This window comes from Vipera berus (assembly GCF_964194415.1).
Source record: "Vipera berus genome assembly, chromosome: 15".
In the NCBI taxonomy this organism is placed as follows: Eukaryota; Metazoa; Chordata; class Lepidosauria; order Squamata; family Viperidae; genus Vipera; species Vipera berus.
Genome location: NC_138218.1, coordinates 3,621,174 through 3,636,708, shown reverse-complemented (window position 1 = coordinate 3,636,708; position 15,535 = coordinate 3,621,174). Strand labels below are relative to the sequence as shown.

Here is a 15,535-nt window from a genome sequence, read left to right as displayed (position 1 = left end):
TGCTCTACACTTAGGGCGTGGATGGGACAGGCACAGCAGTGACATCCCTCTTTCGTTATTTTAACATGGAGCGTTTTTTGTTGTTGTTGTTAATGCAAAGTCCTCTGGCTTTGCTCTTTTGTAAAAGGGCTCAGTAAGTTTTATCCCCCGCCCCCAAAAATCTCCAGGCAGTTGTTGATATTGTCTAACTAACACGTTGTTTCTCAGCCTCAGCACCTTGAAAATGGCTGGACTTCAACTCCGAGAATACCCTTGGCTAGCATGCTGGGAGTTGAAGTCCACTCATCTTAAGTTGTCCAGGTTGAGAAAAGCTAGTCTAGCATTTCAAGATCTAAAATTCTTTTTTGGCATTGGTAGGTAGCTGCTTTTGCGAGGGGTTGGGCTTGAAGATGCCCCAGATGGGAGCAAATGAATGAATGAACCTTTATTATCAAAGTAAGGTAAAGGTTCCCCCGCACATGCGTGCTAGTCGTTTCCGACTCTAGGGGCCGGTGCTCATCTCCGTTTCAAAGCTGAAGAGCCAGTGCTTGTCTGAGGACGTGTCCGTGGTCATGTGGCCGGCATGACTAGACGCCAAAGGTGCACGGAACGCTGTTACCTTCCCACCGTAGTGGTCCCTATTTTTCTACTTGCATTTTTACGTGCTTTCGAACTGCTAGGTTGGCAGAAGCTGGGGTGAGTAACAGGCGCTCACTCTGCTATGCGGTACTCGGGATTCGACCCGCCCAACTGCCGACCTTCTGATCGACAAGCTCAGCGTCTTAACCCACTGAGCCACCACGTCCCTATTGTCAAAGTATAACCATGTATACATTGAGATTGGGACCTAGGTGCGTTCACCTTGGGTCTGGCTAGGTGCAAACTGCTTCGCATAGTCTGGCAAAATCCAAATGGGGATTAAATCTTTGCCTTGGCTGTTCTGGGCTGGGTGAACTTGGCCATTTGTGACTTGGCAGCATGTGTTTTTTGGACCACAGGAATGATAAAAGCTAATGCAAACTAAAAAATAAATAAATAAAAGAATGGAAAAGTAGAATGTGCCGAAATTTCTTCAGAGCTGTAAATCCAATATAGGAAAATCCAGGTCACTCTAGTTTAATCCTCTTTAATTATAAAGATATCATCTGGTTTATTTTGTAAGGGCAGCATCTCTTTCCATACCATGTAGCCTCTCATTCTTCAATCCACTGTCAGATGAGTCTCAATCTGGTCCTGTAAAACTTGTTCCTCTTCCATAATATCTTTTAAATAACAAGTTCTCTAGAACAGACACTCTTAAAATTAACGTCTTGTGTCCATTGCTCAAAAATATTCTTCAACATTACAAAATAAGTTTGCTTAATTCTGTATTAGTAAATCAAATTAAGTGTTCTTCTCCTGTAATTGTAAACTTTAGTTTCTTCTGGTTCCCTCTATCTCCAAGCTTCATAGTTTAATTGTCAGGTTTTTTTTTTTTAAAAAAAAAGAGAATTCAAACCAGAAGCATTTCCCCATGGGAAATATATTTAACCAATATATTTTTAGAAAAGGAAATATGCAAACCCATCCATTTGCATCCGTTTGAAGGCGCTGACCCTGTTTTGAGTAAAAAGATGGCCCTTGCTTTGTCTCCCAGAACTCTGAACCAGTCAGAGACCATTGCTTGTGGTCTCCACACAAGGAGCAGCTGTCTGGAGCACTTGTGGGTGATCTCAGCTCCTCTCTTTGTCCGAGAGAGGAATTGCAAAGAGCTGGGTTTCCTTGCTGGCTCTTCTTTCCACTGTAGCCACCGACTTTTGTGGAACCATCTACAGTTCAGTTTCTCCCCTGAAGTCACGTGAGCCAGGAAACCGAGAACAAAATGTCCTTGAAACAACATCTTAGTGCCATGCAAAGTCCCTCAAGCAGAATGCGTCCTTCTGCAGAGGGTGCTGCAAAAGGCCTTCTCCTCCAAAGTGAGGCCTTTGGCGCATTTGGGCTCTTTGAGCTAAGGAGATTTGCAAAGCTGCTTTTTCCATCCTTATTTCTCTTCTGCACGCTGCAAAAAGGTGTAGGGAAAAGAATTCAGACCCGGGTCGATAGAGATGCTCTGAACCAGCCAGGCAGCCTCGTCTCTCTAAAAAAACCCTGAGCAACTGCCTGCTGAACTTTTATTCACCTCTTTTTTCTGAATACCAAATACAACATTACATGAACCCCATCAATCTCAAAAAAATAGGATACATAGTGATAATTGGATACGTAGTGAGAACTACTCAGGTGCCTATGAGAACATTACCAAAACAAGATACTAAATGATATATGTGAAAGCTCTATCATAGCGTTTCCCAAACCTCCCACATGCCATCCTGTGTGAACCAGGAGAGTGTGCTCATCACTGTAATTCACATAGAGGCCGATAAGAAATGAAACGTTTGGGAAAGCTGAAGGTTGGGAGGCCAAATACTGGCCGTTCCCACAAAAAGGCATCACCATTCATCTCCGGGATGGGTTGCCCAGAGTGTTCTGCCCTCGAACTCTGGCCGAATGGTTACTCATCTCTCTGTCTGCCCCCTTCCCCCCTCCAAGGAGCTCCATACGTTGGAAGTGGACTCTGCCCCTGTTTGCATGAAGATGGGGCAGCTGCAGAGAGCCAATCAGGTCCAGCTTCTCAGAGTGGTGTGCCCTCTGCTCCTCCCAGGGCAGGGCATGCGGTGCGCTTCCCATCTTCATCTCCAACATGGCTTGTCCCTCTGTTTTGCACCCAACCAGATCTTGCAGCCTTTCTTCCCAGGAGGGGACCTGACGTGCTGCAGCTCGGCAGCAAAGCAAGCTGGGACTTGTAGTTTGGCAACGATTCCCTTTTCATTTAAGAAAGGTTCAAAGTTACAGCAGTGCTGAGAAAAAGACAGGCAGTCTGTACTTACACTTATGACTGTCGCGTCTTCCCCACAGTCGGGCGATTGCAATTTGGGCACTTGGCAATAGGCTCCCATTTATGACAGGCTGCAGCACCTTGTGGTCACATGACCACATTTTGTGACCTTTTTTTGGGAGGTACGGGTGGGCCAATTCCTGGCAGAAAACACCGATTGGGGGAGGTGGATTTGTTTAACCACCCTGTGATTTGCTTAATGACTACCATGAAACTTGATTGGGGGGCTGGAGGCTAAAACATATCGGGAACGGTTGCTGGAATTGGGTATGTGTAGTTTAACGAAGAGAAGGGTGAGGGGTGACATGATAGCAGTGTTCCAATATCTCAGGGGCTGCCACAAAGAAGAGGGAGCCAAGCTATTCTTCAAAGCACCTGAGAGCAGGACAAGAAGCAACGGATGGAAACTAGTCAAGGAGAGAAGCAACCTAGAACTAAGGAGAAACTTCCTGACAGTTAGAACAATCAACCAGTGGAACAACCTGCCTCCAGAAGCCGTGAATGCTCCAACACTGGAAGTTTTTAAGAAGAGACTGGACAGGCATTTGCCTGAAATGGGATAGGGTTTCCTGCCTGAGCAGGGGGTTGGACTAGATGACCTCCAAGGTTCCTTCCAACTACTACTACTACTACTACTACTACTACTACTACTACTACTACTTCTTCTTCTTCTTCTTCTTCTTCTTCTTCTTCTTCTTCTTCTTCTTCTTCTTCTTCTTCTTCTTCTTATTATTATTATTATTATTATTATTATTATTATTATTATTATTATTATTATTATTATTATTATTATTATGCTTACAAGCATAAAGGCTTTACAGGGGCAATTCTAGTCCCAATTGGAATAACAAGTTGAGGGTTAATTAGCAGCTCTTGATGTTTTTTTTTTTTAGCAATGCCAGACAACAGCCCATGTGGGCAGTGGCTGGGAATTCTAGGTGTGGTAGTTCCTCGAGGAAGCTTGGAGTAGAAGCTGCAGACTGAAGGGAAGCAGGATTTTTGTGAAGTCTCCACAGGCTCAGAGCCCTCAGTAAAACTTAACCAAGATAGATTTTTCCCTTGCTAATTCTAGCCGCCCTATTCTGGTCTTAATTCCCATGCCAGGAGAACCATCAGAGATGTACAGGCGTGACCATTGGTTAGCATCGCTAACTTGGGGCTTGGAAAAAGCCACCCGCTTCCATCTGCTTCTTCACTCGGCCCAGGAGAGGCAAAAGTTGGCAGCCCTTTGTCCAAGACGATCATCTTTGGGGTGATAGTGGTCTAGAGATGTCCTCCAACACTCTGTTCTTCTCTTGCTCTTGGGCTGGGCAGAAGAACGTAGAATAACAGCATTGGAAGGGACCTTGGAGGTCTTCTAGTTCCAGCCCTGCCCATGGCAGGAGATTCAGAACCATTTCAGACAAATCACTGTCTAATCTCTTCTTAAAATCCTCCATGTTGGAGCCCTCGCAACGTCTAAAGCAGAGGTCTTCAAACTTGGCCCTTTTATGACTCATGGACTTCAACTCCCAGAATTTCTCAGCCAGGCATGCTGGCTGAGGAATTCTGGGAGTTGAAGTCCATGAGTCATAAAAGGGCCGAGTTTGAAGATCCCTGGTCTAGAGGCAAGCCATTCCACTAATTAATCATTTTGACTGTCGGGAAAGTTCTCCTTAGTTCTAGATTGTTTCTCTCCTTGATTAGTTTCCATCCATTGCTTCTTCTCCTGCCTTCAAATGCTTTGGAGAACAGGTTGACTCCCCCCTTCTTCGTGGCAGCCCCTCAGATATTGGATGGCTGCTATCCTGTCACCCCTAGTCCTTCTTTTCATTAAACTAGACATACCCAATTCCTGCAACCGTTCTTTGTATGTTTTTAGGGTTAGGTTGAGAGAGAGAGAGAGAGAGAGAGAGAGAGAGAGAGAGAGAGAGAGAGAGAGAGAGAGAGATGGAAAGGAGACAGTGACAGAGAGAGACACAGAGAGAGATGGAAAGGAGACACAGAGAGAGAGAGGGAGAGAGAGATGGAAAGGAGACACAGAGAGAGAGACACACACACAGAGATGGAAAGGAGACAGAGAGAGAGAGAGAGACAGACAGACAGACAGACAGACAGACACAGAGAGAGAGAGAGAGAGAGAGAGAGAGAGAGAGAGAGAGAGAGAAATGGAAAGGAGACAAACTTGTTTTTCCAGCTGGGAGGCTGATAGCAGGAAAATTTCTGCAGTTCCTAGCCCTCTTAATACCTCATCGAAAGAGGTGCACCTTTATAAGAAGCCAGAATTTCGAGTTTAATGAGCGAGAGACACACCTGTTGCATGCAGGCCAGTGGGAAGGGAGAGTTGGGGAAAAAATGTGGTTTTTGTTGAGGAACAGCTTCAGGCCATCTTTGATGCACGGTTTCACCTCTGTGGAGGTTCCGGATGTCTCATCCCTCGCTTTTGCCTGTTTGTTTTTTTTAGGATAATCAAAAACGTGGTCCGCAGCTTCAAGTACCTCTACGGCCTGAGGTTTGAAGTGAAGGGTCTGGAGCACTTTGAGATCGAAGGTCCCTGCGTCATCGTGTCAAACCACCAGAGCATCCTGGACATGATGGGTAGGGGTTTGGGGCTCCCTGGGGTCACAGTGGGAGGGCTGCTCTTGGGGGGGGGGTTTCAGGGCTCCACCTGATCACCGAAGGAGGAGGTGCTTCTGGCGTTGGCTTGTATGGCCACTGAAAAGGTGTCAGGCACGAAGAAGGGTAGATGTTAATTTCCAGTTAGGATTTATACATCTCACACCTATAGACAAGAATCTACTCAACTAACCATCAGCACTTAAACTGGTGCCAGATAAGGGTCACCATGGGAAGCGCACTTGGATTGCTTGTGGCAATGTAAGCACTCCAGGCTGATGCCTCACTTGACTCCACCCCAGGCCCTTTTCCTGCAGGAGAAGAAGACCACAAGGGGCCGTTCCCACTCTGTGGCTTTGGCTTGAGATTTAAGGGAAGTGGGTGGGGGGTGGGGAGAAGCCACGGGAGACAGGGTCTTCACACCCAGGCACACCCGGTCTTCTTAACTGAGATAGCTATGTTCACATCACATGTGTAGCCAGGTTTGCTAAACACGTAAGAGGTATATTTACACAATATACCAAACTTGGTTAGATTAAACCTGGCTGGCTGGCTGCCTCTCTTTCGTTCACTGACTCATTATGCAGCTTATATATGTTTGGAATAATGATATTTATACTTCGTTGCACACAAGTCAGCCAGATACTCAGACTGGATTTGGCACTGTTATTATTTACAAAAACAGTCAAAGAAGAAAAACAGACACAGCACTGCTACTAACATCATCATGTTTGCCGTAACATTTCCAAATAACAGGGATTTGCATCTACATATTAAAATCTCTTATATCAGTTTGAAGATCTAAGTTTTGAAGGGAATCATTATTAAAATTAAGCCATTCTGGTTAATAGCTATGATCACCATGACTCAGGTTATAAATTAGGAGCCGGGATAAAAGATAATTTCTGCCTAATGTTAAAAAAAATAGGGTACAGTATTATAATCATATGTTAGAAAGAAACTTTGGATGTTAGAAAGAAACTTTTGAAACAGTTTCTAATGAATTCTAGGCTAGTGTTTCAGATAGGAAAGTACGTTTGCCATGGAAAAAGTTTGCCATTTTTCTATGAAAGAGACAGGAAATTCCCATGAGAAACAAAGAATCCTTGCCAGTTCTGTACCCTGTGTAAACAATTTATTAATGTTTCATTAATAATAATAGTTTGTTAAATTTAGACTTGTCAGATGCATGGAATCAGGAACTAAGGCAGTTCAAATGACTGAAGGTTTATTGCAGAATTATTTATAAATGATAGATGGGGTTGGGTTTTTATTATTTTTAATGTGTTTTAATCTATTGTAAGAGTTGTGGGCATTTGTTTAATCTCTTTTAATTTTTGTATTTTGTCTTTTGACATGTATTGCCCTGTTCACCGCCCTGAGTCCTTCGGGAGAAGGGCGGTATACAAATAAAATCTATAGTTCAATATATAGATTATTTAATCACTTGTGAGATAGATATAGATATATAGATAGACAGACATAGATAGAGATAGACAGAGATAGATTTAGATAGTTATAGATAGATATAGTTATAGATAGATATATATATAGATAGATAGATAGATAGATAGATAGATAGATAGATAGATAGATAGATAGACAGACACATGATAGAGATAGATGATAGAAAGATAGAGATAAATAGAGATAGTTATAGGTAGATAGACAGACATAGATGATAGATAGATAGATAGATAGATAGATAGATAGATAGATAGATAGATAGAGATAGACATAGATGATATATAGATATATAGATGATAGATATAGTTATAAGATATAGATAGTTGATAGATATATAGATGATAGATGATAGATAGATATAAAGATAGATATAGATAGACAGATGATAGAGATAGATGATAGAGATAGATAAATAGAGATATAGTTATAGACAGATAGACATAGATGATAGATAGAGATAGGTAGGTAGATAGACATAGATGATAGATAGATAGACATATAGATATAGTTATAAGATAGAGATAGATGATAGATATAGATAGATGATAGATAGATATAGATAGATGATAGAGATAGATAAATAGAGATAGTTACAGATAGACAGACAGACATAGATGATAGACAGACAGATAAGATAGATAGATAGATAGATAGATAGATAGATAGGCTGAAAGTGTGTTGAGCTACTTCATGACCCAGCCGAAGACTATGACCCACGTAAATGGGTAGAGTAGGTGTGTGATGTAAATGGGTGGGAATCTCCTTCCTCTCATTATAACATTTTATTGTATCATAAAATAAAATACAAAATACAAAAACAAAAAAACAAAACGATAGTAGGACCCAGTGGGGAAGGAAAAGGGAAAAAGAAGTGAGGGGGAGGAGGGGAGAAATAAAAAAGAACATTGACTTCCGACTGCCTCTGTTGCAGTAGAATAAAGCATTAGCATCGAACCTCCAGTTTTCACTTTTCCAAAGTAGCATAAACTAGTCATTTTTATAACAACAAATCAATCTCGTCAGTAAATCCCAAGATCGAAGTTTCATTTTTTTTCCCCCACCTCAAGCACGACATCCACAAGTGGTCTCCATGTGGAAACAAAAGTACTTAAATTCTTTTCTTTAATAAAAAACAGTCAATTTAGCCACCTCTGCCAACTCCATCAACCTCTGTGGCCGTTCATCCATAGTAGGAATCGAAACGTCCTTCCATTTTCGTATAGATCACCCACTGACATAGATAAATCTCCTTCCTGATTCAGTGGGGGCTTCCTGGTTGGACCTGCCTGCTCTCCCACCACAGCACGACCTTTTAAGACCCCCTCCCAGCTCTGAGCTGTGATATGCAGTTGAGAGACTCCAATTTCCTCGGAGACCGTGAAACCTTGAATGAGCTTTCAAAGCTACACAAATAAGGGCGCATCTCGGTTGTTTCCATTTTTATTTGCCTGCCCAACAACCCTGCGAGGGAGGCTAGGACCAGGTTGGGGTTCCCCAGGCCAAACAGGACGTTCCTCTGAGGCTCGGCTGATCACGATGGGCAAAGACAGGAAGACGAGGGACGCTTGGTGGATCTCCAGACCCTTGGAGGCAGCTTTTCACCCGTGTCTCTCCTGCGCTCTCCTTGACAGGACTGATGGAAATCCTTCCGGAGCGCTGTGTCCAAATTGCCAAGAAGGAGGTGTTGTACATGGGGCCTGTGGGGCTGGTCACTTACCTCGGCGGGGTCATCTACATCAACCGGAAGAGAACCGGCACAGCCAAATCCGTGATGTCCGGAGTCAGCCAGGCCATGACCAGCGACAACGTGAGTGTGTCTGGGTGTGTGGGTGTGTGGGTGTGTGGGAGGGTCCCTTTGTAATGAGACCTTGGCCAGTCAACTTGCCTGCTGGATGAGGCAAAACGGGGCTGGGGGTCAGTTATTGTGAGAGCTGAGCCTTTGTTTGGACCGATGGGTGAGGAAGCCACCAGTTGCTTTATTTCAGGGGTGTCAAACTCAATTTCATTGAGGGCCGCATCAGCATTGCGGTTGCCCTCAGGGGGCCGGGTGGGCGTGGCCTACTGGGTGGGCGTGGCTAAAGTGTGTGTGGCCTACTGGGTGGGCGTGGCCAGCTCTACATTGTTGGCATCAAGGGTGCCTATGGGGGCCTGGGCAGGAGCGCGACAGATCTGATGGTCTATGGCAAGAGGAGGGTCTCTGGGCCAGGGCCAAGGCAGTGGGGGCCGTTCCCTCACTGTTTCCAGGATGGCTTCGCGGGCCGCATGAAACCACTTCGCGGGCCAGATCTGGCCCCCGGGCCTTGTGTTTGACATGTCTGCTTTATTTGCTGGACAAATAGAGCTGGAAGGGACCCTTTAAATGAAATAGTTGGAAATCTAGGGCAAAATAGTATAGAGTAAAAGGTCAAGGTAAAGGTTCCCCCGCACATGCGTGCTAGTCGTTTCCGACTCTAGGGGCCGGTGCTCATCTCCGTTTCAAAGCCGAAGAGCCAGCGCTTGTCCGAGGACGTCTCCGTGGTCATGTGGCCGGCATGAGTTAGACGCCAAAGGCGCACAGAACGCTGTTACCTTCCCACCGGAGTGGTCCCTGTTTTTCTACTTGCCTTTTTACGTGCTTTCGAACTGCTAGGTTGGCAGAAGCTGGGACGAGTAACAGGCGCTCACTCTGCTACGCGGCACTCGGGATTCGACCCGCCAAACTGCCGACCTTCTGATCGACAAGCTCAGCGTCCTAACCCACTGAGCCACTGCGTCCCTTTAATATAGAGTAAGGTAGGGTAAATCAGACAAGATTAGGCCACACCAGACCAGAAAACAATATTGGAAAAGATAATCAGAATAGAGCTGGAAGGGACCTTAGAGATCTTCTAGTCCAACCCCCAGCTCAAGCAGGAGAACCTACACCATCTCAGACAAGTGACTGTCCAATCTCTTCTTAAAAACCTCCAGGGATGGAGCGCCCACAACTTCTGGTGGCAAGCTGTTCCACTGGTTAATTGTCCTCCCTGTCAGGAAGTTTCTCCTTAATTCCAGGTTGCTTCTCTCCTTGATGAGTTTCCATCCATTGTTTCTTGCCCTCTGGTGCTTTGCAGAATAAGTTGACCCCCTCTTCTTTGCGGCAGCCTCTCAGACACTGGAATACTGCTATCATGTCTCCCCTATTTCTTCTTTTCTTTAGACTAGTCAAACCCAAGTCCTGCCAATATAGCTTAATATCTTAAAATAACTTTGAATATATATTTTCCTCTAGACTAGGCATACCCAGTTCCTGCTAATACAGCTTAATATCTTAAGATAATTTTGAATAAGATAATTTTGAATTTGAATAGGTTGACCCCCGCCTTTTGTGGCAGCCTCTCAAATACTGGAATATCACTATCATGTCACCCCTAATCCTTCTTTTCTCTAGACTGGCCACAGAGCCTTGGTGGAGCAGTGGGCTAATGCCTCCTTAAGTAACACCAGCTGCCTGCAATTAGTGCAGGTTCGCATCCCACCAGGCTCAAGGTTGACTCAGCCTTCCATCCTTTCGAGGTAGGTAAAATGAGGACCCAGATTGTTGGGGGCAATTAAGCTGACTTTGTAATAATGCCGCTTGGGGTGTGTGTGAAAGCCCTAACAAGCAGGCATATACATAGAATGAAGGCTACTGCTAAGCTTGTAAGCCGCCCTGAGTCTTCGGAGAAGGGCGGGATATAAATGGAATTTAAAAAAAAATAAATTCCCAAATCTTGCAACCGTTCTTCCTATGTTTTCGTCTCCAGGCCTTTAATCATCTTAGTTGCTCTTTGCACTTCTTAATAATACTAATAAAGTTGGAAGGGACCTTGGAGGTCATCTAGTCCAACCCCCTGCTCAGGCAGGAAACCCTTTACCATTTTGGACAAATGACTGTCCAGTCTCTTCTTAAAAACTTTCCAGTGTTGGGGCATTCACCGCTTCTGGAGGCAGGTTGTTCCACTGGTTAATTGTTCTCACTGTCAGGAAGTTTCTCCTTAGTTCTAGGTTGCTTCTCTCCTTGGTTAGTTTCCATCCGTTGCTTCTTGTCCTGCCTTCAGGGGCTTTGGGGAATAGCTTGACTCCCTCTTCTTTGGGGCAGCCCCTGAGATACTGGAACATTGCTATCATGTCACCCCTCACCCTTCTCTTCGTTAAACTAGACATACCCAATTCCAGCAACCGTTCCTTATATGTTTTAGCCTCTAGTCACCTAGTCATTTTTTTTGCTCTTCTCTGTACTCTTTCTAGAGTCCCAACATCTTTTTTACATCGTGGTGACCTGTACTGGTTTCCTCCCACGTGGAGACCTCTCAGATCTCAGTTGCTTCTGATTCTCCTAAATCTCATCCTGTCCCACGTCATGTCTAATTTAAGCCAGGGGTCAGCTACATGTTACTCTTAGCATCTGGATGTCCATGATGTCCCTAGGTAACAGCTGTAGACCCTGAATATTAAACTAGACATACCCAATTCCAGCAACCATTCCTTATATGTTTTAGCCTCCAGTCCCCTAATCTTTGTTGCTCTTCTCTGTACTCTTTCTAGAGTCTCAACATCTTTTTGACATCGTGGTGACCAAAACTGGATGCAGTATTCCAAGTGTGGCCTTACCAAGGCCTCGTAAAGTGGTATTAACACTTCGCCTGATCTTGATTCTATCCCTCTGTTAATGCAGCCCAGCACTGTGTTGGCTTTTTTGGCAGCTGCAGCACACGGCTGGCTCATATCTTCTTAAGCTTCTTGGCGGGGAGGAGGGAGATAGGATTGCACCCATCTTGGCTGCTCTCAAAAGGCTCTGCAGATTTGGCCTGTTGGAAGGGAGACCACCGGGAAATCTCAGGATCGGGAAAATGAAACCATTGTGGGAAAAAAGGCAGGGCAAACAATTTCCATAAATGCTGCCAAGGCTTAGGGTGTTCTGATAACCTGGGTTGGTGTGAAAGCAACCGCCTTCTACACGATTTGCTGAAGAGGCCTTCCTTCATGAGGACTTAGCATTGTGAAGGCCTCTCAAAGAGATCTCCTTGCTGGGGTTTTCACTAAGAACCTCGGGAATCCAGTCATTGCTTTGTCCCAATTAAGGCTGCAGATTCTAGTCAGGAGAAGTAAATATGTCTCGGCTGAAGCAGCCAGCTGTGGCATCTTGTCTCGACAGGCCTGGTTGAGTGAATTGGAGGTTTGTTGCTCTCTCAAAGGGTGACTGAGTGTGCTCTTCCCCTACCCAAAAATTTAATCAAGAAAGTTAAGAGGTGGAGACCTGGCAAGATCCATGTGCGGTTTTAAGAACCAGAGCAGCAACCGAAGTAATAAAAGTGCTTTGTTCTTGGCAAGTGTGCATTTTAAACTTTTTGCTTATTTGCACTTACTTACAAAGCAAGTGGAACTTCTGTGGTGCCACTGAGGCTATCCTTCTATAACCAGGTTCACACCCCCTGGGTTTTTGGATGCTGAAACAGCATTTGAGGCCCCCAAGACCAGCAGATCAGACTTTCAGGGCACACCAATCAACCTGCGTTTACACACCCGGTTTACACACACACACACACACACACACACACACACACACACACACACACACACAGGCTTTTTACCAGCAGATCAGACTTTCAGGGCACACCAATCAACCTGCGTTTACAAACCCGGTTTACACACACACACACACACACACACACACACACACACACACACACACACAGGCTTTTTACCAGCAGATCAGACTTTCAGGGCACACCAATCAACCTGCGTTTACACACCCGGTTTACACACACACACACACACACACACACACACACACACACAGGCTTTTTACCAGCAGATCAGACTTTCAGGGCACACCAATCAACCTGCGTTTACACACCCAGTTTACACACACACACACACACACACACACACACACACACACACACACACACACACTGGCTTTTTACCCCACCGATGAAAAAGTTGCCTTCCATCATCCACACATGCAGAATGTCGTGCCTTGAAAAAGGAAAGCCTTGGGGTTTTTCTTCCTAAGGAGTTTTTGACCCCAACTGGTAGAAGACCAGCTTGGGGAAAGCTACTCCCAGGCCAGTCAGCAGCTTCCACGTGCTTTTCCTGGCCTCTGATCTGATCTGTGCCAGGGCATCAGCTGTTCCTGGCCAGAGCTCCCGAAAATATTTGGAAATGGTCCAGTCCAAATAACTTCCAAGAAAATGTTAGTATCTGAATGCCACTTTTCAAAGTTCTCCAGAGTGCTTCAGTGAATTGCTTTCCTAATCAGCTCAAACCAATCTGGCTACTTGAAGAAGCCCAGAAAAATAACAAAAGGTGCCATTGATTTGGCTGGCCAGGTAGAATTGGATCAGCTGATTTAGGTAAAGGTAAAGGTTCCCCCGCACATGCGTGCTAGTCGTTTCCGACTCATCTCCGTTTCAAAGCCGAAGAGCCAGCGCTTGTCCGAGGACGTCTCCGTGGTCATGTGGCCGGCATGACTAGACGCCAAAGGCGCACGGAACGCTGTTACCTTCCCACCGTAGCGGTCCCTATTTTTCTACTTGCATTTTTACATGCTTTCGAACTGCTAGGTTGGCAGAAGCTGGGACGAGTAACAGGCGGCGCTCACTCTGTTACGTAGCACTCAGGATTCGACCCGCCCAACTGCCGACCTTCTGATCGACAAGCTCAGCGTCCTAACCCACTGTGCCACCATGTCCCTGATTTAGAGCACTTTAAAGTTCTCCAGAAGAGCTTCAGATTTTCTTCCTGTTCTCAATCGTTTTGAGACCAGAGTGCAAATTAGAACATAAAACATAGAATAATAACATTCCAACATCCTGCCTATAGCAGGAGATTCTATACCATTCTGGACAAATGGCTGTCCAGTCTCTTCTTAAAAGCCTCCAGTGATTGAGCATTCACAACTTTGGAAGGCAAGACATTCCACTGGTTAATTGTTCTGTCAGGAAATTTCTCCTTAATTCTGGGTTGCTTCTCTCCTGGATTAGTTTCCACCCGTTGTTTCTTGTCTTGCCTTCAGGTTGCTTTGGAGAATAGGCTGATCCCCTCTTCTTTGTAGGAGCCCCTCACATACTGGAATCCTGCTGTCATGTCACTCCTAGTCCTTTTTTTTCTCGAGGCTAGCCATGCACAGTTCCTGCAGTTAGTCTTCATATGTCTGTGGAGATTCCCAGTGATCCAGGTCATGCCTGTCCCAAAGGTGCTTTTCCAAGAGGCAACTGGACTTCAAGGTTTTTCTTTGAAGACGTTTCACTTCTCCTCCAAGAAGCTTCTTCAGCTTTGGATGGTGGGGAACGGAAGGATGTGTATTTGTTGCAACCAGCTGGTCATTTGCCTTCAGTCGTTGAGGCCACTTGGAGGTTGATCTGTGTCCTCAGGTTCACCTGAATAGTGCAAACGGGTGTGGAGCCTTCTTGGAATTGCTGAAAGGACCGTGTTGTAGAGTGGAAAGAGATGATCTCGAATCCCTCCACCTCTGTTGAGAGAGGACTGATCAGTTTTGACCTAGATGGCCTCTTTGACCCCTCTTTCAAACCAGCGGTCCTCTCTGTCCAAAATGTGGACTTTGCTGTCTTCGAAAGAGCGGCCTTTTGCCTTTCAAATGCAGATGATGAACGGCTGGGTTTGTTCTCCTATGTTGTGCGGTGTGCGTTTAAGAAGGGCTTGTTTTGTTTCCCCAATGTACAGATCTGCACGTGGCTCCCGGCATTGTACTGCATATACCACGTTGCTCAGTTTGCGTCTGGGTGTTTTATCCGTGGGGTGAATAAGCTTCTGCCTTACTAAAGTTCTTCGTATGTTTTAGTCTCCCTTAGTTTCCCTTCTCTGCACTTTTCCCAAAGTCTCAACATATTTTTTTGGTAGGGTGGTGACCAAACTGGATGCAGCATTCCATGCATGGCCTTACTAAGGCTTTATGAAGCGGTACTAATACTTCGCGTGATGATTTTGATTCTGTGCGTCTGTTTATACCAGGGGTCGGCAACCTGAAAAAGGAAAAGAGCCACTGGGAACCGGTTCCATCACACACACAAAAAAGTGGGAGCCGCGTGCGTGCGTCGATGCATGCGCATGCGCAAAAAAGTTTTGTGCATGCGCAAAACGTTTTTTCTTGCGCATGTGCGGACGCGCGCGGTTGCCATTTTTTTAATGTATGATGGAACCGGTTGCGCGACGGCGACGGCACGTTTGCAGGCTGCCGCCTTCCTCTGAAGGCGGCAGCTGTGCAAACGGGCTGCGGCAGCTTTCCCAACGAGCGGCGCCACTGCCTGTTCGGGCGGAGGTGCGCACGCAACTCTCCAAAGGTTTGAAGAGGTGCGCGTGCAACTCTCCAAAGGTTTGGAGAGGTGCGCGCGCACCTCTCCAAACGGGCGGTGCCACTATCCATTTGGAGAGGTGCGCGCGCACCACTGCCCGTTCGAACAGGTGCGCGCGCACCGGGCGGCTGGGAGCCGCAGGAGACGGCTCAAAGAGCCGCATGCGGCTCCGGAGCTGCGGGTTGCCGACCCGTGGTTTATACAAACAAGGATTGTATTTCTCTTTGCTTGATATCACCTTGATAAGCTTCCACTTGCTACCTCT

The 15,535-nt window shown here is 45.7% G+C and overlaps 1 protein-coding gene across 1 annotated transcript in view; it reads left to right on the top strand.

Moving 5' to 3' along the window:
• AGPAT2 (1-acylglycerol-3-phosphate O-acyltransferase 2) overlaps positions 1 to 15,535 on the top strand; it is a 46,371-nt gene that overhangs the window by 14,363 nt on the left and 16,473 nt on the right. The window contains exons 2-3 of the mRNA XM_081339883.1: positions 5,337 to 5,470; positions 8,587 to 8,762. Coding sequence (XP_081196009.1) covers positions 5,337 to 5,470; positions 8,587 to 8,762 — 310 coding nt within the window. The remainder of the gene's footprint in view (positions 1 to 5,336; positions 5,471 to 8,586; positions 8,763 to 15,535) is intronic.